We start from the raw sequence: 25,999 nt of genomic DNA, 5'->3' as shown, positions 1-25,999 counted from the left end.
ATAAGTGAATCTTGAGTTGAGATTATTCTGTACAAAATTTCCCTTCAGTAATAGTCAGTGATAATTAATTAAAGCAGTTATAGTTATACAGATCAATGCTCAAATATGTTACGCTTACAATGATGTTCCCACTTTATAAATAAATATGTGACATTGAATTTAATTTAATGAAGGAAAACATTTTAGAGGTATACTATCTTTTAGCGCAGTTGCGTTTAAGGTATAACTGCATTAATATTTTTTTTTATAAAACCTACCTCATGTAAAATGATAATTATGAGTATCTGCGTACGTGCAGTCAGGACTTTTACCTATCTTTCTCGTAGATTAGCTACTCATTGATGTAATATAGAGTTTACTCCCTGAACGTATATTTTACGTACACGTCATTCGTGCATAGCTCACATACGGCACTTCCCAACCAGCACCAACGTCGTGGGCTGTGGATGTGGCAGCAAAGCACCGCCGGTCTAACTGACAACGTGTCTCCTGCAGTGCACTCACAAGTGTAGTTGTGCTTGGTTTTCTAGATTTTCACATTGTAAGGTAAGGAGTAATCTTGTACAGCCTTCTTTCAGTTAATTTAGTCGTAACATAGCAGTTAAGCAATGCAGTGAGGTAGTTCATAATAGCTAATGATAGCTAACGTTAGCTAGCCCTAGGTACGTTTTGACAGCAGAAACAATAACGTTAGACACTTCGCTACAATATGTTCAGCCTTAATAACTAACGTTAAATTGCAAGCTGCAGGGGCTTCACATATAGAGTTTAATTGTATGAACAGCACCTAACGTTAACCCTTGAATTTGGTAGCTAATATGTCTAAGCTAACGTAAACCAATCCAAACAATATCATCTTCACTGGGTCAGTGTGTCAAGTACCACAATGCTGATACCTCATGGCACATGATGCAGAGTAAAGTAATGTTCAAATAAATAATGTTCATTAATTTTGTTATTTTATCTTATTTACATTTTAAGTATGGTGTAGATAGCTAACCATATAGCCTGTCTATCATACTGTATCCAAATCTGCTTATCTCAGATGCGGTTATTGCACTGCATTGCTATTGTTACAGTAACCTAGGTTGTGTGTTCATCACAGCTGTCAAGTGTCAGTGCCATGTTTGCCAGACTGGCCTTGTGCACTCGCCTGCCATCCAGAATCAGGCAGTCAAATGTCTGTCCAGTGTCCATCAGATCACATTCCCAGGTTAAATGTAAGTAACCAGCCAGCTTCTTTGTCATACCTGACCTGGACACTATTCTCACCATCTCTTTGATCTACATGCTATAATACTCTTTGGTGCATGCTGATGTGTCTCTGCAGTCCCACGTCCCCATGGAAAGTCTTTTGTCCACCGCAGTGAGTTAAAGCAGGCCAAGCGTATTGTAGTGAAGCTGGGAAGTGCTGTGGTGACACGCGACGAGTGCGGTCTGGCACTGGGACGACTGGCCTCGATAGTAGAGCAGGTAACGCCACACTAATATTGTTGATACAGACGAGAGGAACTCTGCGATGATGGCTCTGGGAATATAATATTATGTGGGCTCAAGGAAGACTTAAAAACAAACTGGAGGAGTAATCCTTGCTGTGAAAAAAATAGCTTGATTGTTATAGCCTTTATGTGTCCTGTCAGGTGGCCATGCTGCAGAACCAAGGCAGGGAGATGATGATTGTAACCAGTGGTGCTGTGGCATTTGGGAAGCAGAGACTAAGACATGAGATCCTGCTGTCTCAAAGCGTCAGACAAGCCTTGCATTCTGGACAGAACCAACTCAAAGAAATGGTGAGTAATTATCTTGAACACTGGGGATTTTAGTCCACTCTTTGAAAAATGTTTAAATATAAATATAACTTTTGTTCATGGTGTTTTTTTAACTTTACAGTCTTTTTTTTTTTTTTTTTTTTTTTTTAGTCAGTTCCAGTTTTGGAGGCGAGGGCGTGTGCAGCTGCTGGACAGAGCGGTCTGATGGCGTTGTATGAAGCTATGTTTACCCAGTACAGCACCTGCACTGCACAAGTATGTACTTGACTGTCCTCACAGAGTAAAACACTGACAAGAGTTTTAAATGTCACTTAATTCTCTACATTTCTGTCTACTTCTGTAGATTCTGGTCACCAACCTGGATTTTCATGATGAGCAGAAGCGTCGCAACCTGAACAGCACGCTCCATGAACTGCTGCGGATGAACATAGTTCCGATCATCAACACCAACGATGCTGTTGTTCCGCCCCCTGTTCCCAACAGTGACCTGCAGGGGGTAAATGTGGGTACTGTGTGAAGGGCATGCTGGGAATGCTGAATGTGGTTCAGATTTGTGATGGTGGATTGCTTAAATCATGCATAAATGGAAGAAGTATGTTTCTTTTCACTAACATGTCCCCCCCCCCCCCCTCTCTAACATGTAACTTCTTGGACACATGATTTTAATTTTAAAGGCTGCTTTAAATGTTCTCTGCTAATTTAAAGTGTGGTTGTAGAATGTGGTTGTCTTATTTATTTATTTTTTTGCCATTTTATTGTGCATATAGACCATGTTTTTTTTTTTTTTTGCAACTACATGGGACTAGGAGGCTTTTGTTGCATGGTAGCAACTGATATTGTAAGCTGCTATACAGTATAATGTGAGATACAGTCATTTTCCTTTTGGCTTAATGACATTTCTGTTTGTATTTCAGGTAATAAGCATCAAAGACAATGACAGCTTGGCTGCACGGCTGGCTGTTGAAATGAAGGCAGACCTCCTTATTGCCCTGTCTGATGTTGAAGGTACAGAAATCGCCACTAAATTGATGATTGATTATGATTTACTGTGTGTGTGTGTTTTAAGATTAGGTCTCTTTTATAAATTAAATGTTTCCAAAGGTTTGCAAAATTGTTTAATTTACATGTGAAAATGTATCACAAATAGCCATTATAAATTACCCCAAATCAAAAGTGATCTCTGCAAATAGTTAATTTTGTCTTATCAACCACAAGAGTGGTTACTGAGTTACTGTACATTATAGGGAATGCAGCATTCAGGTTTATTTATTTTTTTACTTTTCCAGTACCAGAGATTAAAAATCAGGATATCTAAGCATCAGCCAGACTGATTTTGTCTCTTATTTGTTGCGCAACTTTATGGAAGAGGAATGCTTAATTGCAAGAGCACTTAATGTTAATCAGGATTCATAATGATCATTAATCAAACTATCAAGTTGCAATAATAGGCTGTCCCTGTATTGCTTTTAAAGCTCTGACACACCAACCCGACGGCTGACCGTCGGCAGAAAAGGCAGTCGGACTGATCAGTCTCCCCGAGTTGGTCAAAAAAAGTGCCTCGGAACACACCGAAGTGACGCCGACTTGAGCGCACGTTCTGCGCCTGCGTGAGACGTAATACGTCTTCATAACAGCAGGCGGTGCTAATCTGTATTGTCGTCCAAAAAATGAAAACCGGAAATGACGAAACATCTCTCTAGACCTAGTAAACACAGAGCACGCTGTCGTCAGTCATGGTTTTCATCAGAGAGTGTTGATAGTAGTCAAGAAAGATTGTTGTTGTCATTACTCGCTGAACGGAAGAAAATACGATGGCTACCGGTAGTGTTAAGAAGATACTGGCGTTGTCAGCTCGTGCACTGATTCGCTAGTCAAGGGCTAGCACTCCACCAATCAGATTGGTCATTGAGTCCGACTGCCCACAGGCCGATTCAACAAGTCAAATCGGCCAAAATGAAGGCCGACTGCTACTCTGACTGACGACGGCACGGAACACACCGAAAAGACTCGAGTCACCGACCTCGCCAGACTGTCCAACGGCTGATAATCGGGTTGGTGTGTCAGCGCCTTTTAGTCATGAACTTGTATGCTGTGTGGGCATTTTGGTCCGATAGAAAGATGTGACTGCTTTGGTTCTGTAAAGGATACAAACATGTTTTTCTTCCACAGGCTTATACGACAGTCCCCCAGGAACAGATGATGCCAAGCTTATTGATATATTCTACCCTGGAGACCAGCAGTCAATCACGTTTGGCACTAAGTCCAGAGTCGGCAGCGGTGGCATGGAAGCCAAGGTCAGCATCACGTTTGATATTTTGGACTAAGTTGGTTGAATGATGAAAACGTTGCATTATACTCAATCATGTCTTCTTAATCAGGTGAAAGCCGCCCTTTGGGCACTACAGGGTGGGACGTCCGTTGTCATTGCCAACGGCACACATCCTAAAGTCACAGGCCACGTCATCACAGACATTGTGGAAGGGAAGAAAGTTGGCACCTTCTTCTCTGAGGTGAAACCTGCAGGTACTGGGTGAAACCATAATAACCAAAGAATATTTGACCCACTTGTTGCGATGTGTTTTTATATTTGATGCGTGTATTATTGACACCACCAGGTCCAACTGTGGAGCAGCAGACCGAGATGGCCCGGCATGCAGGCAGGGCTCTGGCCTCCCTGGACCCTGAACAGGTGAGTTTGGTTTTAAAATGCTTTCGTATATGAAGCCAATTTTCTCATGGGGTCCAAATTGGTTTTAGGCTTGATTGCAGTAGATATACTGTATGCTTTATTTAGCTGATATATTAAGAGTTAATACAAAAAGTCATGGTTATCTTTTTAGATTAAGTCCCCTAAATACAGTATATTGACCACCATTATATCATTCCTAAATGAAATGACAAGATCACAATAGAGAGCATCTCTTGGTTAGCACTCAGCAAACAAAATCCATTAAAAACGTATCAACACCAAAGAATCATTTTCACAACAGGATGTGTGGGGCTGGCCAAACTCATTACTTTTTACATTGTACTGGTAGTAGCTTTAATTACTAATTTGATTCTGGTATTTGCGAGTCATAGTGAGGTGTGTGTGTTTGTTTTTCCAGAGAGGGGAGATCATCTGCTGTCTTGCTGAGCTACTTACAGAGAAGAAAGATGAGATTCTCAGTGCCAACAGGAGAGACATGGAGTTAGCAAATTCGTCAGGTACAGAGGCACAGAGAAGACACCCTGATCACATTAATCCACAGCTCCATGCAATCGTCTGACTCAAATGCACTGGATCACGCCTCTGTAGCACTTCTACTTAGGGAAACTGGCATATAAAGGAGGCTTAGATCATCTGGTTGTCAGCATTGGTTGTCATTTATCTTAGCTCTGGTGTGCATCAGCCATGTTGTCAGTAAGAGGCTTTTGAATGTATTGTACTAGTAAGTTTATGAGTTTGGCTGGAGTCATTGCGTTCCCAGTGTTGTAGCACAGCATAGTGAGTAGGAAGATTGCTATTTAACTGGATGATCGAAGTTGTCACTCCTGCTTCACGGCGCCATTTTCTGCAAATTCTCTCGACATGTCAGCGTCTTTATTCGTTGATTTCGATTTCCTCCGTAGGTCGTCTCTCCCAGCCTCTGATCGACCGCCTGAGTCTGTCAACTGCTAAGCTGAACAGCCTTGCCATTGGCCTCCGTCAGCTTGCCGTGTCCTCCAGGGATAGCGTGGGTCGGGTGCTGAGGAGGACCAGGGTGGCCAACAACCTAGAGCTGGAACAGATTACAGTCCCCATCGGTGTGCTGCTGGTCATCTTTGAGTCCCGTCCTGATTGTCTCCCTCAGGTCAGTCAACCCAAACACTCTGCCTTCAGACGTACTCACCATTAGCTGCTGGTCTCATCTGTGTCATTTGAAGTTAATATCACATTTTCATGTAGGGCTGGCCAATATATTGATATATCGATATCGCGATATAAGACTAGAATCGTCTTAGATTTTGAATATCGTAATATGGCTTAAGTGTTTTTTTCCCCCCCCTGGTTTTAAAGGCTGCATAACAGTAAAGTGATGTAATTTTCTGAACAGTGTGTTAGCTGTCATTTATTTGCCTTTAACTACTTAGTCATTATGTACAGATTACTGATGATTATTTATCAAAAATGTCATTGTGTAAATATTTTGTGAAAGCACCAATATTTAACCCTACAAAATTGTCACAATATCAAGGTATTTGGTAAAAAAGAATATTTCGCCATATTTGATTTTCATCATATCGCCCAGCTCTATTTTCATGTATTTTTCATGTGTTCCAGGTGGCAGCTCTGGCTATTGCCAGTGGAAATGCTTTGCTACTGAAGGGGGGTAAAGAAGCTTCCAACACCAATAAAATTCTACATCAACTCACTCAGGAAGCACTTTCCATTCATGGAGTGGCGGATGCAATTCAACTGGTAAAACTGAAAAGCAATGCATTATTGAACCAGTGTGAATCTTTCCACTATTACAATATTAACTCAGATATTCTTTGACATTATAAAATGTACCTTGGTGTGTAGGTGAGCACACGTGAAGAAGTCGAGGATCTGTGCAGGCTCGACAAGTTGATCGACCTGATCATTCCAAGGGGCTCGTCCCAGCTGGTCCGGACCATCCAAAGGGCGGCTAAGGGTATTCCTGTGCTGGGCCACAGCGAGGGCATCTGTCATGTCTACATTGACAACGACGCCAGCATAGACAAAGCTATTGATGTTGGTATGTGGTTCCCGTGTGTGGCTGTCGTTTGATGATGTTTCCATCTCTGCTATGGTTTGGTCACAGTGTTTTTGAAAGTTGTAGAACTGGAAAATAAATCTTGTCATATTTTCTTTTAGAACACCTAGCAGTTGTAATTGATATTATTTACCTTGTTGCCCAAGAGTAATTGACTTGTTGGGGTAACACAGAACTGCTGAATTAATATACATGTACTAACTTATGATTCATTCCAGTCAGAGACTCCAAATGTGACTACCCTGCAGCCTGCAATGCCATGGAGACCCTCCTTATTCACAGGGATCTGCTGCGAACTCCTATATTTGACCAGATCATTGATATGCTGAGAACAGAAAATGTAAGAAACGTGCAACAAACCTTCTGGAGAGAGAGAAAGTTTGGCACTTAATTCAGGCCAACTAAGTACAGTTTTTAATTATTTTATAAATCATTGTGCCATTGCTTTCTCTCAGGTGAAGATCCATGCAGGCCCCCGGTTTGCATCCTATTTAACTTTCAGCCCATCTGAGGTGAAGTCTCTGAGGACAGAGTATGGGGATCTGGAGTGCTGCATTGAGGTGGTAGACAGCATGCAGGATGCTGTGGACCACATCCACAAATATGGCAGCTCCCACACTGATGTCATTATTACAGAAAATGAAGAGACAGCGGAACAGTTTCTGCAGCAGGTGGACAGCGCCTGTGTATTCTGGAACGCCAGCTCTCGCTTTGCCGATGGCTACCGCTTTGGCCTAGGTATGTACAGTATCAGGCATGGTTTTACTTCTTACTGCCATCTGAGAAGAATATGATAATCTACATCCATTTGTAAATGGATCTAACCTACCAGTCTTGAAAATGGGGCAGAAGAGTTAATTTTACGGTACTTTATTTTGCAGGAGCGGAGGTTGGTATAAGTACGGCACGGATACACGCCAGAGGTCCAGTGGGTTTGGAGGGGCTTCTGACCACCAAATGGGTCCTTCGAGGAGAAGGGCACACTGCGGCTGACTTCTCTGAGCAAGGCAGTATGAAATACCTTCATGAAAACATCCCTGTACCCCAGGGGAGCTTTAGTTAAGTGCCCAACCAAAGAGCCATCAACAGGAATCAAGATAACTGATGTCTACCCAGAGTTCATTTAAAGGTTTGTGTCTGCCAGTAGCTGCTTCATCACCTGTATACAACCACTATGTTGGTGCAGGAAACTTGCATGCAGAACAGAGGCTACTAATACTGGACAACCACGTTCGTGCTTTTGTGAACCTGCCATAAACCTGTGATCCACTTTTTTTTTAGATGAATAACAATCTCCTGAGACTTATTGGTTGTTACATGACTGAGAGGGAAATGTTTCTGGTAAAAGAAAAAAACTAAATTCTGTTATTTATATGTGACAGCGTGACAAAGTATACACAGACAAAGCTCTTTCCTCTGTAAAAAAAAAATGAAATCATTGGCTTAGCTGTGGTTTTATAACTTATTTTTCTACATGCAAACTATCCCTTGGCCTTTTTGTAATGTACTGGAAGTGTTTCTGCAGGATTGTGGTTTAGGTATTTTGCTGTCCTTCCTCTTTGCACAGATGATTTAATAAATATGCTGTACAGTTCTTTACTCATGACTTGTGTTTTATCTGTCACAAACAAAATCTGCATCATAATGTCACTGGGTTACAAAAACATTTAGTTACACAATGTCACCAAGGTAATTGAGTTTTTGAATATTGAGTACAGATTACTCTTGTCAGACCATACCATTTCTCATTTCAGTTCTCCACAATAATTGAAGACCTATGTGAACAATACTGTTTCAATTTGTTCTTGGAGATACAGAAATTCTAATTAAACCAACATCACACAACAAAGCTTTCCAGATTTGAGAGGGCTGGATGTTAAACACTTTCAAAGTTCCCACTTGTCGTTAACGCAGCTTCAGTGACGTTTTGTGTATGGGCGGGGCTTGACATCCTGCAGTACTTGCCTGGGCAGATACCGGGCAAGCTCAGCTGTCATCTGACTCGATGTTAAAGATGGCAGGAAACAAGTCTTATACAATAGTTGAATACTTCGGCGGGGATGGCGGTTACCGGTGTGGTTACTGTAAAAATGATGAAGGAAACTTTTCTCATGGTAAGTGTCTAATCAAGTAACGTCAGCGAAAAAACATCGGTATCGCTGAACTGGCTCTTATGCTAACGTTAGCCCCCTCTACTTGCTTGCTTTGAGAGAGGGATAGCTAGCTAGCTAATGTTGGCAGTGCATTGTAGTCCTTATGTCAGTACATTTGAGTAAGTTATGTTATATCTGCTGTATTTTAGTGCAAGACCAGTACATTACATTTAACTGAGTGCACACATAAGGTAACGTTACCTTGGATAGTGTCGGGTCGTTAGCGTTAACTCAGTTTGTATCCCTTAGCATCTTTTAGCCCAACTCTTTAATCGTGGTAAACAAACCAAGACTGTCGTAGAATAAAACGATAAGGTAATTAAGTACGGTTAGGCTGGTGTTATATTACTATTGAGTTGGACAATAAGAGTTACTCGAGACTAACGCTGTAACATTAGCAGCTTAGCAGTAGCCTACATTTGTATTTCTACTAGCATCAAGCTAGCTAACTAGCATACCGGGGTAACAGAGCAGGACGGGACCAATATGACTTGCGGAAATGCTATCGTGCATTTACATATTTAGGTCTGGAGAGCTCAGATGTGATGGTCAGTAAGAAGCAGCGTGTTTACCGTTGTGTACTATGTGATCTCAACAAACTGCTTTGATACAGAGGCAGCATCCTCTGAGATAAAACATAGTGGTGCAATTATTCATTCAGCTTGTACCCCTATTTAGTAGTTAAAGGTATACTGTTTAACTTTTCCGCATTAAAATGTCTATAAAGACTTGTCTTATTTTGTTGAGTTGTGTATAGGGGTGCAAGGTATATCGACTCAATATCGTTATGCAATATATCGAAAGTGTCACAATAAGTATGCAATATTTTGTTTATTTTGTGGAGTGCTGCGTCCCGTCCGTTGACTGAGTGGATTAGTTGTGTTTGATTTAGAGCCCGCTTGAAACGCTATAATGATCATGTTTCATTGGCCAGTTACCGTGCCACTTGCACATGTTAGTGCACGTCAGCGCACAGGTCCACTACGTGACAAACCCTATGTAGCGTACCACGTGTGTGCATATTTCGACAGAGTGACAAAGTGTAAGTGAAGAAATTGATAGAGACAACAAGATGGAACGAATCAGAGAAGCGAAAGAAAAGTTGTCCTGTCCAACCAGTAAAACGTGTCCTGTTCTGTAGTCATGGTTGTTATTTATTTATTCATGTTGGACCAGTCCAATACGACCGTCAGTTGAAATAAACCTTGTGTTGTTAGAAAACTTGTTTAATTTGTTATGAATCTATTTTGATGCGTTTTCCCGTAACTTTTGTGATTTTACATATGTTTAAAAATATTGAAATTAATATCGATATCGCAATATTCATAATCAAAAAGTAATATCACATTTTGTCAATATCGTGCAACCCTAGTTGTGTACTTACATTATCCCCAAACTTTCCAACAATGTTCAAACCCTGAGAAATCTGTGATTTTATTCAATGTAACGGTTACATTTGGTCGCCTGTCAGTGGCGTCCTGTACCAGCGGTGTGGTTGTCTGCTAGAAGCTGTCATAAATTGACTTTTTATCAATTTTCAGGTTACACTTTTTTTTTTTACTATTAGATCTTGGTCGTTTTTAACTATACATATTGACTGGATGAAGTATTGTATTCATTGGACATCTGGATCTTAAGTTATCAGAGAAACAAGCCGAGCAAACGTTAGCAGCAGCCAGCCCGGGACGTTGTTTGTCGCCTGAAGAAAAGAAACACTGATTTTTAACGTGAAATTCAGATTCAGTGTTTTTACCGGTTTTAATCACCTGGTTCGTTTGTTTTGGAGACAAATGGGATGTCTGCAGATAATATGGCTCCCGGTAAAAACCTCCTGAACGATAAACACTGAAGGAATCCTAACCACAAGAAGCTGACTGCAATGATGGCAATGATGGTGAAGACTACAACTCCCCTGATCCCACTCTGCTTCACAACCTCATCAAACTGGGGCTTTTGTAATTGTTTTGATTGAGAGACCCATAGCGGCAGAAAATTACATATTGTACATTCTTTCATTATTTGTTCAGTTTAAGGAGATGAGAAACAACTCCGTCCAGCTGCAGTGGAAATCCTTCCTCCCTGGTCCAGTTGTGATCGGTAACCTGGGCTCACTTCCAAGTGAACCCTGAAATAGTTTTAGTAAAAAAAAATCAAACTGTGAAAGCTCTTAGACTACATTTCTGAATATTGTGTCTTGGACAGCCATGAACCAGAAAAGAGCCGTTCCACCCACTGCCTCCTGTGTAACTGGATACTTAATGAAAAGTAAGGGAAGCTTAATATATTAGGTTAATTCGGGGTAGAGTTTCATTAGCCCACAAGAATCCTACAGTGCCAGGATTCAGGAACATTCCTGCCATGGATCTGTTCAAAGGAACTGTGACACAGACCACACAGTCACATGCCATGAAGGTTTATAAAACCTTTTATAAATGCTCTGTACAAGACAATTGAGCAGAGCTTAAAGGGCACCAAAAGATGACAAACTGTACTTTGGCGTTAATTTAAAGCCAGCAAAGGTCAATTTAATTTAGCATTTTTCAGAAGTTCTGAGTTTGACACCAAGCTGTAAAAAGAAGTAAGAAGATGGGAAGGGTTGTAGGTTAGCAGGGGCGAGACAGGTTGACTATAGCTGCTTTCTGACCAGAGGGATTTTTGCAGTTCCTAGAACATAACGTTCCTAGAACCCTTTTTTTTCTCGTGTTCCGACTGGACCAATTTGGGGATTATTAAGTTCCTCTGACCGCAGTTCCTGTAACTCTTTCAGCTCCTACTTCAGGGCAGGGTCTTTTCCCTTTTCTGCTTAGTGGTGGTTAGATGGCTGTGTTATAATAACAAAAGGTCAGTTCCTATGGCCACTTGGACAGTGTGAATGCAAATGGCAAAACTGGTTTTGGGGGAGAGTAGTAGAACCGTTTAGAAGTAGACTGTTCCTATAACTACCTTCCTGTAACTACTTGGTCGGAAAGAGGCTATTAATTAGAGTTCAGGCAGTTCCTAATGCAGTCAACGAGTGACTAGGCTCAGCGCCCGCAGACCAGAGCTGTTATCTAAACTAAGATAAGAGTGGTAATCTGGATAGTTGCATCATGTGGGCATGGCAGGTTCTGGGGAGGGAGGGAGACTGTACTCCCTGTGCCATTCTTGGGAGTGGTCAGGAACAGTTTAATAGGTTAACTGTTCCTTGTGTGGTTGGCAATCCATCAATCAATTTTTGATTCGTCACATGAAATCGTACGAGGTACAATTCCAGTGAAAAGTTATCCCATCAGCTCCTTGAATTTGTGCATTATTAATCATCATGAAGCAGAATGTGGCCGTCAGATCGGCACACCGAAAAAGAGTCACCCGCTTGAATGGCGCCGGCACTCCAGGATCCAGCCACGTCTCGGCGAAAGGACACCACAGCTCCCGACATCCTGCTTAAAAACCGACAGAGGCACGGAGGCCACCCAGCTCTATGTCCAGCGCCTGCACACTGGCAAGCAGGATGCCCAGCAGAGAAGTCACAGTTGGTGTTAATTCCTCCACGCTGTGTCCCCTCTGATGTAGAGATGCTCGTCCACGTGGTCGGGATGGTAGCCATAGGTCGTAGCTGATAGCCATCTTCGCCTTTCACTCTGCGTGTTGTTGTACTCTGATGTTTACATTGAAAACTTTGGCCAGGCTAGCAGAGTCCGCAGCGGACTGGTGAGTTGATCCAGGTTAATTGAAAGTGCACTAGATTTACAGCTATTGAAATTACTTCAAGCGTCGCTGAGGTCCAGTTAATTATTATATTAAGACTTTTGATTGCCATGTTGTTGTTCTTCTTTTCTGGGAAGACATGTAAAACAGTCTATAGATCAACAGAGTGATTTCTATATGAGCAGTGTTTCTCCTGTATTGTTAACTTTTCCGAGCAGGTGCTCAGTGAGATAATGTTTTTTCCTCTTATGTGATTGGCGCAGTGATGTTATCAACAGTGTTAAGTGAAAAGCAAATGCGACCCCACACACTACTGAGCACAACATCTGCCCTCCTCTCTGTTCCTGTGTCTGTCATGCCTCAGGGGAGGCTGATCAGGTGTGAACAATAGAAAGGCACTCCCGTTGTGCCATGATGACAGCAGCTGCTGCACTCACATACTCGGGAACTATTATGTTTTTAAACTTCTGACTTCCTGCCTGACTTGATATCGGGGTTTTTGGCATATTCAATGTCTCTTAACATAATACTGAAATTAGTATTTCATGTGAAATCTATATGAAAACTTACACAGGTCATGAGAATTCTGGGACACAAAAATTGGGGTCACAGGGCAGATTCCTGAGAGATTATATTCGAAATGTATGGTGACTGAGGCCATACATGCTTGGTGTTTATAACTCCCAAAAGATCTTAAATTATAGATGTCTGCTGTGCATTTTGATGGATTTCACTCTTGTTTATGCCAGTGTTTTCACTGAACATCTCCTTTTATTCTTTGAGTGTTTTTTTTGCCTCCGCGCCAGTGACAGCCAGTGGCATTATGTTTTTAGGGTATGTCCTGCACATAATTCCTTTTTATTAAATTCCGTCAAATTCTTCACTACATATATAATGCAAGTCTGGACAGACATGGATGTAAACTGCAACTTGATTGGTTGACGGAGGCATACAACCTCAAGGCGGTAATTCTTGTTTTGTTCTGCTCAGTGTTTTCGGTTAGAGGGTAACAACTTAACAGTTTCCATTTTTAAAGTGGTTTAAACCTTCAAAATGGCCCATGTAATAACAATGATAATTCTTACCACTGACATTGAATTTATACTGTTTATTCAGTTTTTATGCCTGCAGTCTTGCTGCTGTATCTGCCGGCCGTAGAACTGGTTGTAGTGTCTGTTTGCTGGATCCCACTGTGTCGTCTCCTTGTCTCTGGGGACTCTGGCTAAACACCATTCTCCTGGGACATAGAACATTATACTTAGTTGCAAACTCAGTGTGTGTTGTGTGAACTGTTAAACAGTGAATTCCCTCGGTTGTTTTAGCTGTAAACTGATAGTGGTCTTGTTATTGAGATGAGTTTTGTGTGTGTGTGTGTGTGTGTGTGTGTGTGTGTGTGTCCGTCCAAACTGTGTATATGGTTGCAGAGGAGAAGGTCAGGAGTTGAAACGGGGAGCTTAGACCTCAGTTCTGGGAAGTAGGATCCAAGCTGCTGTGGACACAAATAATACATTTGTGACCATTGGGGACTGTGGGAATGTACTTTGGGGGACTTTGGTGATTTAAGATGAAACAAACATGTGGACCTCCCACCAGACTCTGTGAGCAGCTTCTTGACAAACATGACTTGCATATTTACCTATAACTGTCTCTTATATGGTTTTTATTTGAGCTGTATTTTGTTCCGCCGAGCTAATTCAAGACTCTTTTCTGCCTGTTTCTAATATAATAGCGTTCAAGTTAGGCATGAGACAGCAATGCTCTGAAGGATGTTTATTCCATATGAAAAGTATAATGTAAAATCATATGAAAACAATTTAATGTTTTAAAGTTATCAGGTTCCTTTTTTTTCTTTTATATCCAGGGATGTGGTCTCACACCATGACTGTACAAGACTACCAAGACCTCATAGACCGAGGATGGAGAAGGTGAGGAGCTGTCTCTACCTTCATGCAATAAATGGTCCTTTTGAATTTTCTCATTATTATAGTTCAAGAAATATCATTTGGGTTATCTGTTCTTTCCTTTTTCAGAAGTGGGAAATATGTCTATAAGCCCAAACTGAACAAGACCTGCTGTCCACAGTATACCATCAGGTAATTTTAGCCATCAGGATTTCCCCCTATGATTCAGTTAACTTCAGAACTGGCAAGACCAGAATAACATGGAACATATGAGGATGAGGCATTGTAGATTGCTAGATATGCTAGATATGCTGTATTACATATTTGTATAACAGCAGAAATATATACACATATTCTGACCAAACCTTTACCTTTGTGCTCTCTGTCAAGATGTCATGCACTGAAATTCCAGCCTTCCAAATCCCACAAGAAAGTCATGAAGAAGATAAGCAAATTCATTTCCAAAGGAGAGTTGCCAAAAGGAGAGGGTGATGGTGAGAGTATATTTATTTTTGTATAATAGTTATTAATGCATGTGTATTGTCTGATAAACTTCTCTGAATTGATATGAAAAAAATGGAAGAAACGGCAGTCAGCGGCCAGCACTATTGGACTATTGGACTGCATAAGAGTGCATGGTTGGAATTACAGGAAGAGATGGGCACAAACTCAAAACAGTGTTGACACTGTGGCACTGTAGTACACATTATTTGGTGTAAGCAATTGTGTGCCTTGCAGGGGAGCCAATGGACAATGGGATGGTGTGTGAAGAAGCAGGTCCACGGGAACCGAGTAAAGTCTGTCACTCAGAAGTTAAGTGTGCTGCTATCACAGACATTCAGAAGGAACTACCAGAGCGTGCCGACGTCACCGAAGTTCAGAGAGAGGTAGCGGATGCCGCAGCTACCGAAACATCGGGAACATCAAGAAAAGATCCAGTGTCTGTCGCGGATGAGAGAACAACAGCCGCAGCTCCAAAACCAGGTAAGAAATCTGATTCACTTTCAAATAGCTGCTAGCACTCATCAACAATAGGGCTGGGCGATATGGAGAAAATCAAATATCACAATATTCTTGACCAAATACCTCGATATTGCGGCGATATTCTAGGGTTGACAATTGATGCTTTAACAAAATATCTTCACACTAAGATTTTAGATAACTAATCATCAGTAATGTGGACATAATGTCTAAGTGGGTAAAGGCAAATAATAGAACAGCTAGAACAGTCTGGTAAGTTCAGAAAAGTACATCACTTTACTGTAATGCAACCTTTAAAACCAGTAAAAGACAACACTCATGTCATATCACAATATTACGATATCCAAAATTTAAGACGTTATCTAGTCTCATATCACGATATCGATATAATATCGATATATTGCCCAGCCCCAATCAACCATCAGTGTTGTTCTTGCTGATACTGAAAATGGAGTGATAAATGACTAGTTATTTATAATGTAATCACAACGCATTGCCTATTACTGTGATTTTCCTTTACCAGGATAGCTCTTCAGGAGTTTTAGCTTATTTAACAAATTTTGTTTTCATGAAAATCACGAACCATAGAGCTGCAACGATTAATTGATGGGGAAAAAATGAATCGGCAACTATTTTGATAATCACTTAATCTTTTCAGTTTTTTTTTTTTTTTTTCCAAGCATAAATGCCAAATATTAGCTGGTTTCAGCTTCTCAATTGTGAGAGTTGTATGCTTTTGTTACTGAAATTTGATAGTAAAGTAAATATCTTTTGGTTTTGGACTGCATTTTTCACCATTTTCAATAGATCAAGACAAAAATCGGCACATTAATCGATGATGATAATTGTTAGTTGCAGCCCTACATGAATTCATGAACTTGGATAGCTCATGCCAAATGTATGCTGGCTCACGCAGCCATGGTGTGAAATTGACATTACAGCAGCTGCATTTACACAGGAATCATGTTTGGTTATCTGCTTTTACTGTGGTTCTGCTGCACCTACCAAATAGCTGTTAGCTGTTGTTTTGTGTTGTATTATTTTTTTTGGATGTCTGGTATTTTTGAAACTGCAGTAGGGACGACTTTAAAAGTAGGGACGGTAGCTTTAATGTCAATTCACCACAATCATTTGCGAGAGTGCCACTGTGGTGTTGTAGCTGAAGCGCCATTGCTCGCCAGAGTGTGTCACTGTTCACCTTGTAATAGACTCCACTGTGCAGCAGCTTGGTGAATGAGGCTGGTGTTTCTTCTTTGTTTTCAAGAGTGTGTCTGGTTTGGCCTTATCTGTCATGTTCTCCTCCTTACTCTCCAGTACAAGATATTCTCACAGCCAACTCACACTAATGAATAAATAACACTCACAGTAAAGGGAGATAATAAACTCCTATTAGACACAGGAAGCAGCACTTCTAACAACTGCTCATGTTTCAGGCCTCAACCACTTTTCCCCCTCTCAAACATCTAATGAGAGCAGGACCCCTCGCTCATTAATCAAAAGGCAGGGACGTACATTGGAAAGCTGTACTTTGGCAGGAAAGTTTGGTGTTGGCACAGGTTGATGCAGACATAAACATACAGCGGTGCCAGTGTCCTCCTGCTCTTACACCTGTGTCAGCAACACACTATTCCTACCCAGACTGTCAGAAATAATATGCCTTTTCAGGAGGCTAGCAAAGAGGAAGCAAGGAGGATTTACTATGTTGGCCCAGTGGTTCTCCACTCCCCCCTCATTCACCTCCAACAGAAAACACCTGGACATATCTTTCCTCTAGTTTTATGACTGGAGCGCTTTATGGCTTTGGGCAGGTTCCAGTTCTAGCTTGAGAAACATTGGCTCCCCATTTTCTATATACTGTACGCAAAGCCAGAGGTAAACAGATACAGAAGTACGTGTTGTGTTTTGCAAAGCTGTCCTAGGATCGTCTTTTTAGGTAATCACAAGTAGTGAAACTTGCATACAAGTATTTGTATTCTTGAAATTAAGTATTTTATCAGTATGTTGTGTTTGTTGCAATAAAAGTCCAGCTAGTCAGTAGGGCTGAACGATGAATTGCATTTGCAATTAAATTGCGATATGTTAAAATTAGATTTTCTAATCGCGGACGCTGCGATTACACCCTTGTTACGTGACAAGTGAGAGTAAAACTCGGAAGAGGAAGTTTCTGCAAACCGTCACGTATTGTGCAAAACGTGCCTTGCTAATGTTGCTACCTCACTGGACAACACCACTAACCTGTATCACCACTTAAAAAACACCACAAAGCCATGTACGACAGTTGCATGGCCAAAAAGCCAAACACCAGGGTGTCAGCTGTCAGGTAAGCGAAATACCACCCGACAGGGATCACTGACCACGTAACTCCATATGAACATACTTCAGTAACAGAACGTGGAAATTACTCTAGCAGTAAGTTTATCGCGAAAGAAAGGATGCACCTCAGTACTGTGACCAAGCCTGGGCTAACGATAAATAATACTTGATAAATACACTGGATAAGCGGTACAACATGCCCTCCGCACATATTTTAGCCAGGCCGCCATACCGAAGCTAACGTTACACAAAAAATGTAAACAGAGAGTTGCAGCGGAGCTGAAAAAAGGAGTATTTTCCACTGCGACAACTGACGTGGTCAAGCCGTAGGATCACTGCGGCTGGCACTGCCGTACTCGTTGTGCACATATACATATTTAAAGACTGTCCAGTAAAGTTCACAGACAGTGTTTTAAAAAGTGGTTTTCTGCAATCTGCTCTTTAGTAAGTGTGATTTCTTACTGACTTTAATATTAATGTTTACACCAGGCTTATTTGTCAGTGCTTTATGTTGTCATGGTAATTATTACATGCCATTGTATTACAAGGCTGGGCGTTCAACAAATCAGTCACTGTGATTAAAGTAGTTTATAAATAAATAATGTCATTCATATAAATTCATGCATCACCTAATTTAATCAATATAATAACAGTTTGTTTAATCCATCTAATATTGTGATAGTCATACTATCATTTTTTTGTCTTTGTTAAATAATACAGCAGATAATGAGCTTAAAAAATAATCGCATTTTCAATTGCAATATTGGTGAAAAAAATCGCAGTCAGATTATTTCCCAAAATTGTTCAGCCCTACTAGTCAGTACTGACATGTAAGCTGAACTCTTTAATTGCTCTAAAGAGACTTATTTTGCTGCTTATGTTAATTGATGAATTTCTTTTTATTGATTTTAAAATGTTTTTTATTACAAATTACAAAGTAATTCTCTAGGGTAAGGATTTGGGCAAGTTATTGTTTAACACCATTTCCATAAAAAAAATAGTGTTCCTTAAAGGTCCAATGAGTGGGAATTTCTCCCATCTAGCGTTGAGATCATATATCGCAATCAACTCTCTCGCGCCACGCAGTTCAAAGTACGTATTACAGCTACGGTAGCCTTCACTCTTTTTTTCTGATGACGCTGGTCTCTTGCTCTTTTCAATATCCTTTTTCTTTTTCTGGGCGAAGAAGAAGACTCCTGTTCCTGAAATTTGGATTTTGAATCCGTGTGGTCCTCCATGTTTTCTTCTTCAAACTTGCCGGGGACGGGAAGCTACGATACCCATTAGCAGCATTAGCAGCACCTGTGAGTTTATCATGTGACAGCGAAAACGCGAAAGGCGGAGCAGTATGTCCTGTATGTCCCTTACCGGCTAATGTATTTGAAGATGGCGCATGAATATGGAGCGTCTACCCCAGTTCATGCGAATTCAAATGTAAAATTTCAAGCCAAAAGGAATACTTGGAATTGATGGTCGTGATAAATATTCATGAAAAAGGACAAGTTTGTGAACGGGCAACACAGATTTTGATAATGAACAACTAAACACGTTACACACTGGGCCTTTAAGTGGTAGCATGATGGCCCGCATGTGTTAGTTTGTAAGAAGCAGGAAGCAGTATTATTGTAGGATATAGCAGTATAGTGTGCTTTAAGTAGGCAGAATAAATAGTGTAGACAGTACAGTTTCCCAGAGTATACTTCATACCTCCATGTTAATACTTTAGTGGCTGCTCAGTCACAGATAACAGCATCTTCCTCCCACAGTGAATGAATGTTAGTGTCTCTACATGTTTACATGCAAGAAATCAGTATGTCACAACAGTTTACACTGATTTTGAGAGTTGTATGTGTGTTTGGGGAAGCGGGGCTGGAGAGTGTCACAGCTTTTATGAAGTGCTAACTGCTGGAGCGGGAGAATGTATCCTCCACAGGAACTGATCTGTCAGACTTTATCTTCACCACGGCTGCATACGCTGTCCTCAGGAGTACGTGTGTGTGTGTGTGTGTGTGTGTGTGTGTGTGTAGTGAGAGTGCAATTAATGGGAAGAGAGGCACGTGGACAGAGTGATCATGGATAAGGGTTGATGTGTTTGTGTGACCAGTCCATCTTGACCTTGTCTTATTTATAGAGGAAACCATTCAAATCCATTTACAACCATTAGGGTTTTATATTTATATCCTAAGGCTTGCTTAGAAATAATTCCCTCCTTTCCAGTCATTTACTTTTAAAGACCAATACAGCCAACAGGGATATTGAGATGATGCAAGGACCAAGTAATTCTCCATCTAGTAACTAAATTTGTGATAATGTGAAACAAATTGTTAACAAGAACATAGCAGTTAGTGATACAAAACTTAAGTCAAAGCTGCATTGAAATTTAGTTGAATATTAACTGTTGTTGTTGTTGTCATCCTCAAGGTTTTAGTTCACCTTGTACATTCAAAAGTACAAGTCATGATTTAAAGATAAATCATGAAATAAGCCCAAAAAAGTGCATAAACTTCCTGCTGTGGTCTGTTTTTACTATTCACAGGACAGAAGCAAGAGGGTAAGCGAGCCTCCACAAAGTGTACCTCCTATGGAGCCATTTTGATGCTATCAAGCCATCACCCGCCATTAGCATTCCATTCCATTAATTTTGGTGTCACTTTGACAGTGAATAACTTTACATCTGAAGCGTTTAAAGACTCTATTTGTCCATTGTTTATTTCTAAAGAAACACAACAATGTATAAAAGGCTCCATTACCTTGTATCTCATGTTATGGCTCCGTAGCAGACGTTTTTATAAAAATAGGCTAACGATTGTGTCATAACCACGCAACTTTCTGTCACATAGTAGACAAGTTACCGTACAGGCAGGAGAAGCTCGCAGGCAGTTTGGACTTACATTAGCTGTTTAAGTTTAATTACTAATGTTAACTAGCATTTTAGTTAGCAATAATTAGCCTGTGCCTGTATTATCTCCTAACATATACCTACGCTCTCCGTCTCTGTAAGATTGGGAATGATTGAGATTTCTCTTGGCTCAGCTACCAGAAGACTTCCAACTTTCAGACAGGTTGCTCACGTCACATCTACGTCGTCTCTCTCAGTTGGAGGCTGCGCAGTAACCATCACCGGAAAAGTGCTTCTAATAGACTTCACTGGTCTCCGTGGAAATCTACGGCGTCACTTTGTCCATTAATTTTACGGTCTGACAGAAGCTGTACCTTACAGTAGAAAAAATTTAGCTTGAGTCAGCTGAAGCTGCATGCTGCCAGTGAACCGTGGCCAGTGCCAGAGTTTCCCTCTCCCCTTGTCAGGACCAAGCGTCCCTCTCTTCCTTGTTATGTCAACACAGGGGAAAGTTAGTAAGTGAGCTGATGGCGGCGGCTGGCAATAGGACAAGGAGGAAATAGCTCTTGTTTCCTTATTGCTCCAAACAGGATGTGGGCGTGTAAACTGTTGACATGGGATGCCCGGAGAGCTGCAGGGCTTGGCAAGAGCCCAGGAGGTGGTGGTGGTGCTTGGAGGAGGAGGAGAAGCAGAAGGATGAGGAGGGGTACAGAGAGAGGGAAACGGGGAGAGATTTAGTTGCTTCAGATTGTTCATGTCAGTCTTGTTGAGGAAGAAAAACAGAGAAAGTGTGTGTGTGTGTGTGTGTGTTTGTGTGTGTTCTGCTCGTAACAACCTCATTAATGTGCCCACACCAGCTAACCAAGATCTGTTATCTTTGTCGTTGTAGGTTTTAGAAAAAAACAACAACCTTGGATTCATTATGTCTTTTGCTTCTTCTGTTTCTTTATATAAATGCACACTAGCTAGCTGCTAATCATTTGGGCCGACACAGATCATATAGTTTTATAGCCTCATGAGCAATGATGTAATATAAAGACTATTGAGGCAGGGAAACAAGAACAGGACTTTCATAGGCCTGTCTGTTGACACTGGCTTCTTCGGCAGGGGATACACTAAAGTAAACATGCAGCCCATTTGCCCGGAGAGGCAGGGGAAAATCCATCGGAGACATGGTCTAAAGGCAGTTACACACCAACCAGACGGCCGACCGTTGGCAGAAAAGGCAGTTGGACTGATCAGTCTCCCCGAGTTGGTCAAAAAAAGTGCCTCGGAACACACCAAAGCGACGAGACGTAATACGTCTCCATAACAGCAGGCGGCGCTAATCTGTATTTGTGGCCCAAAAATTTAAACCGGCAGCTGATTGGACGAACTCGTCACGTGGGTTTGTTTTCTCCGGAAGAGACTGTCATGGCGGCTTGTTCAGAATCAAGGGGGTAAGCTTCGCTTCAGAGCTCGAAACCTCCTATGGCGCCATTTTGATGCTACAAAGCGATCACCCGACGTTAGCATTCCATTGACTGCCATTCATTTTGACGCCACTTTGACAGCGAATAACTTCACATCTGAAGCGTTTAAAGACTCTATTTGTCCATTGTTTATTTCTAAAGAAACACGACAATGTATAAAAGGCTCCATTACCTTGTATTTCATGTTATGGCTCCGTAGCAGACGTTTTTGTAAAAATAGACTAATGATTGTGTCATAACCACGCGACTTACTGTCGCATAGTAGAGGAATTACCGTATAGTACAGGAGAAGCTCGCAGGCAGTTTCGACTTACATTAGCTGTTTAAGTTGAATTACTAATGTTAACTAGCATTTTAGTTAGCAATAATTAGCCTGTGTCCATGTTATCTCCTTACATATACCTACGCTCTCCGTCTCTGCAAGATTGGGAATGATTGAAATTTCTCTTGGCACAGCTACCAGAAGACTTACAACTTTCAGACAGGTTGCTCACGTCACATCTACGTCATCTCTCTCAGTTGGAGGCTGCGCAGTAACACTCGGCGCTCACCAGAAAAGTGCTTCTAATAGACTTCACTGGTCTCCGTCCAGAGCAACGGGATCTGTTGGTCCACTCTTATATACTGTCTATGTTCAGAATACGATCTCATATTGTACTAAAATAGTTCACTGAAACGTGTTTCTGAAAACATTTAAATCGAGAAATAGGCCATGCAGTTGCTGATTTCTGAAGTCTTCATTTCAGATCGACAAAGGTCAGTTTAAAAGATTTTCGTCAGATTTTGAGAGGCTTAGTCGCTGTTCCCGACTGCCCTGTCTCCAACTGAACACGTCAGGTCGGCCAAAATGAAGGCCGACAGCCCCTCGGACGGACGACGGCACGCAACCCACCGAACAGACTCGAGTCACCGACCTCGCCAGACCGTCCCAACGGCCGATTATCGGCCCGGTGTGTAGCTGCCTTTACACTAACAAAACCTGCCCCAACTTTGAGACCCATCAATGCCAGCAGCTTGAAGTTACCACCTTTCTTACTTCTGTGTTAATTCATATTCTAAAGGCAACATTTTAAGGAGTACTTCAATTATTTCTTATAACTGCCTCTTTTTTCTTCCATATTCTCACCTGGAAATACTTTGCAAATGCTATGCCATATCTTTCACATGAAAATAGATTTAAGAATGGCGTTTTCGTAGCACCCCCACCTAACCTAACTTTGGAAAGCATTTACAGTTCTCCCCCTCTTCTGTCTTTTCTCTGGGGTGCAGGGATGGGAGCTGATCCTGGCCGGCCGCCATGTCGGAAGGCCAAAGACTTGAGAAAGGAACGACGTCTTCAGAAAGAGCAGATTAGACAGGCTGACGGGGTCTCTTCTATTGTCTCTCCTACCCCACCCGCTCCGGCCCAGCCCAAGCTACCCAAAGCCCTGGAAGATTTCATCAATGAGTCATTGCCTGAAAACTCTTCTCATCGCCTTGAGGTGAGCAGAAATATAGAGTGGGTAGTTTCTTTTTCTCTTTTTATGTGAATTGGAATAAACATCAGCCTATTGTGATGTTTCCAGCTGCCATTAAGAAAAAGTCTCCATAATGTTTGGATTTAGTTAGCTTGAACATTTGGTTTCATAGAGCTCTCTCCCCTAGCCCCAGTGACTTCACCATGTGTTTATGTGTGCGGAGAGCAAAGCTGGCCAGAGCAGAGTGGAAAAACCACTCCTCTCCCAGTTCGAATTTTCAACCATATGACAGGCACACCACACAAACTAGGTCCCGTTACCCTGCTGATGACATTAAAACCACAGCTCCCAGCTCAGTCGGTACAAGAAGACATGGAAATGAACTTTTGGCATGGGGCATAACAAAGGCCTCAAGCTGAGGTTGGTAAAGTAACGTCATTTTTGGTCTTGACCAAGATTTGAGCCAGATGCAGTGATGAACCAGGCAGTGTCTGTCTCTTGTCTACACACCCCCTGAGACCTCCTCCCAGTCAGCTCTTTCCAATTTGTTCGCATACAATAATCCTTCCATTTCACTAAGTCGGCGTAGACATGAGGCCATCCTTTGTAAAGGAAGGTTAATTACATGTTTTCCCAAGTCAAATAATTAAGAGATGCCTCCATTTGACCGATTTAGCTGTTTATTACATGTGGCTAGGCTGCATCAGATTTGGAGGATAAGCAGTTGAGTGAATTTGATGCCGAGTCTTGGGCTTCTGTACCGTTGACTGAGCTGCAGGCTTTAAGAGGTTTTCACATCAGTACCAGACAAAAGATGTTTATATCATTTAAATGTAGCAGCAGCTCAATTTCATCATAAATGCATCTGTTAAAGTTATCACGCTACTCGACTGATGAGAATACTCTGCAGGATACAAACGGCGTTTTTAACCCATATAGAGAGAAATTATTGTCATATGCTCACCTTTGCTTACTGCTCAGGCAACATTACTCACTTGCCCTATAGAATCTGGCATCTGTGACATTGGAGGAGCTTATTACTTTTGGTGTAATTTTAAATGCATAGCAAAGAGATAAATCACAGGGTAGACAAGTTTAGATATACCTTACTGTATGTACAGTGCGGTAGTTACCTCTGTCCTGGCTTTAAATGCAATTCCAGTGGCCACCACCAAGGGTCAGTGTAAGAACGTGATTCAGAGCCCCTCAGGCACCTCAGGAAAGTGTGGAACTGTTCACCCACTATTCCCCTCAAGAATCTTCTCTACTGTCTCCACACCAGAGTGGGAAATTAGCACCCGCCACCAGCCAATGGCGGGTACTTCTTCAAAGTGGAGGGTGACTTTACCTTGTATACCAGCCACAGTGACGGGTGGATTGTAAAACATTCCTTATAACGGATTGGACAGCTTTTGTCAAAGAATGCTGTTGCTAAGTAACAATGCACAATGCTTATAGGAGTCGCGTTACGTTACTGCTAATGAATCCCCAACATTTCCGGATTTTGCTGCTTCATAATAAAAACATTCAAATACCAAAATAACGGAGGACTTTTATTGTGAACAACTGAAACCGTTCACAGCCGTAGGCCTACAATTACTGTAGAATATGACCAAACTGACCAAAAACAATTTTACCATGGTCTCGCAGGCTTTTTTTCACATCACTTTTTATTTGCCTATATTAATAAAATGTGTATTAATAATAAAAAATAATGTATTGAAGCAATTCAAAATATGCACTTTCTTTTATAAATTTGAATTCTGGAAAAAGTGGCTGGTAAAAAATATAATTGGCTGGTAAAATTGTGCAAGAAAGTTAATTTCCCACTCTGCTCCACACTGTAGCATTACATTCTAAATCTCCTAACATGCAATGGTTATGCAATCAGTTGTTTCCTCTTATTATATTACTTTATAATGGTGTTCTGCAAGGTCTTGAAGATCCAGGTTAAGAGCAACATATCTTTCAATAAAGCTTTGATGAACCATGATCTTTCATTTTAATTAAAGTTAAACAAAAGCCACTTTTATTATGTGGCTTTATTCAAACATTCATTAAGCGGTCAAGTGTCAGACAGGCTGTTGGTGTTACATTTCAAGACTGTTATGAGAATTGCTAAAATTTCATTTCCATGCCGTCCAAAATCTGCTGCAGTGTTGTTTCACCAAAAGGATTTCAGCCTATCAAAATATATCTCTAGATTAAGAACGGAATTAAAAGGACCGAACTTCAGCATTGTCCTTGTAAGAGACCAAATGAAGGATGCAGATGCCAGGTGGTCATATGAGAGAAACCCACTTAGGACCAACTCAAACAAACTCCAGGTTCAATTCCTCCATCCTGTCCGTCCAACTAAAGCGTCAAAACAAAGAGACTAAGGTTAATTAAATGGGGCCGGAGGATGTAGAAGTTGAATTCTTCTTTCAGTTTGTGTGACATAAGCAACACTCAGACAACTTTCCTTTCTGAACGTGTGTCTATCACAGGCTTCTTGTTATTCTCCCGGTTAACCTTGATTTATAGCGACGCAAAAAGAATCCTATTTTGTGTGCATCTTTTGGTGTTTTTCGATACATGTTTGTATTTGTTGAGTTTTGCATGCTTTTTTACTCACTTGCGCTAGGTTAGCTGAACTGGGACTGGTTTCAATGTGTGTCCAGCTCA

At 41.3% G+C, this 25,999-nt stretch overlaps 2 protein-coding genes across 6 annotated transcripts in view; both read left to right on the top strand.

Moving 5' to 3' along the window:
• Positions 1 to 382: 382 nt before the first annotated feature.
• LOC116039455 (delta-1-pyrroline-5-carboxylate synthase-like) lies at positions 383 to 8,128 on the top strand. Of its 3 annotated transcripts, none has more exons than XM_031284341.2 (17): positions 383 to 546; positions 1,106 to 1,220; positions 1,331 to 1,473; positions 1,641 to 1,790; positions 1,920 to 2,024; positions 2,113 to 2,265; positions 2,684 to 2,774; positions 3,939 to 4,063; positions 4,148 to 4,292; positions 4,385 to 4,458; positions 4,877 to 4,976; positions 5,382 to 5,602; positions 6,073 to 6,210; positions 6,316 to 6,511; positions 6,748 to 6,869; positions 6,985 to 7,267; positions 7,411 to 8,128. In XM_031284341.2, the coding sequence occupies exons 2-17, from the start codon at positions 1,124 to 1,126 to the stop codon at positions 7,590 to 7,592; spliced, it is 2,325 nt and encodes a 774-aa protein (XP_031140201.1). In that variant the 5' UTR covers positions 383 to 546; positions 1,106 to 1,123; the 3' UTR covers positions 7,593 to 8,128. The 3 variants fall into 3 exon arrangements, with proteins under 3 accessions (XP_031140201.1, XP_031140198.1, XP_031140200.1); XM_031284338.2 differs by having other exon boundaries at positions 2,113 to 2,271; XM_031284340.2 differs by having other exon boundaries at positions 418 to 546; positions 1,088 to 1,220; positions 2,113 to 2,271.
• A 340-nt stretch (positions 8,129 to 8,468) lies between these two features.
• Positions 8,469 to 25,999, top strand: part of LOC116039457 (arginyl-tRNA--protein transferase 1) — a 64,985-nt gene continuing 47,454 nt past the window's right edge. For 2 of the 3 annotated variants that reach the window (XM_031284345.2, XM_031284344.2), the window contains exons 1-6: positions 8,470 to 8,643; positions 14,231 to 14,294; positions 14,400 to 14,462; positions 14,661 to 14,764; positions 15,009 to 15,254; positions 23,145 to 23,356. In XM_031284345.2, coding sequence (XP_031140205.1) covers positions 8,535 to 8,643; positions 14,231 to 14,294; positions 14,400 to 14,462; positions 14,661 to 14,764; positions 15,009 to 15,254; positions 23,145 to 23,356 — 798 coding nt within the window. In that variant the 5' untranslated portion in view covers positions 8,470 to 8,534. Of the gene's footprint in view, positions 8,644 to 14,230; positions 14,295 to 14,399; positions 14,463 to 14,660; positions 14,765 to 15,008; positions 15,255 to 23,144; positions 23,357 to 25,999 lie in introns of all 3 variants that reach the window. The other variant, XM_031284343.2, reaches the window with a different exon arrangement.

This window comes from Sander lucioperca, chromosome 15 (genome assembly GCF_008315115.2).
Source record: "Sander lucioperca isolate FBNREF2018 chromosome 15, SLUC_FBN_1.2, whole genome shotgun sequence".
NCBI classification, from domain to species: domain Eukaryota; kingdom Metazoa; phylum Chordata; class Actinopteri; order Perciformes; family Percidae; genus Sander; species Sander lucioperca.
Note: the sequence above shows the minus strand (reverse complement) of the source record. Positions and strands in the feature narration are given on the sequence as shown.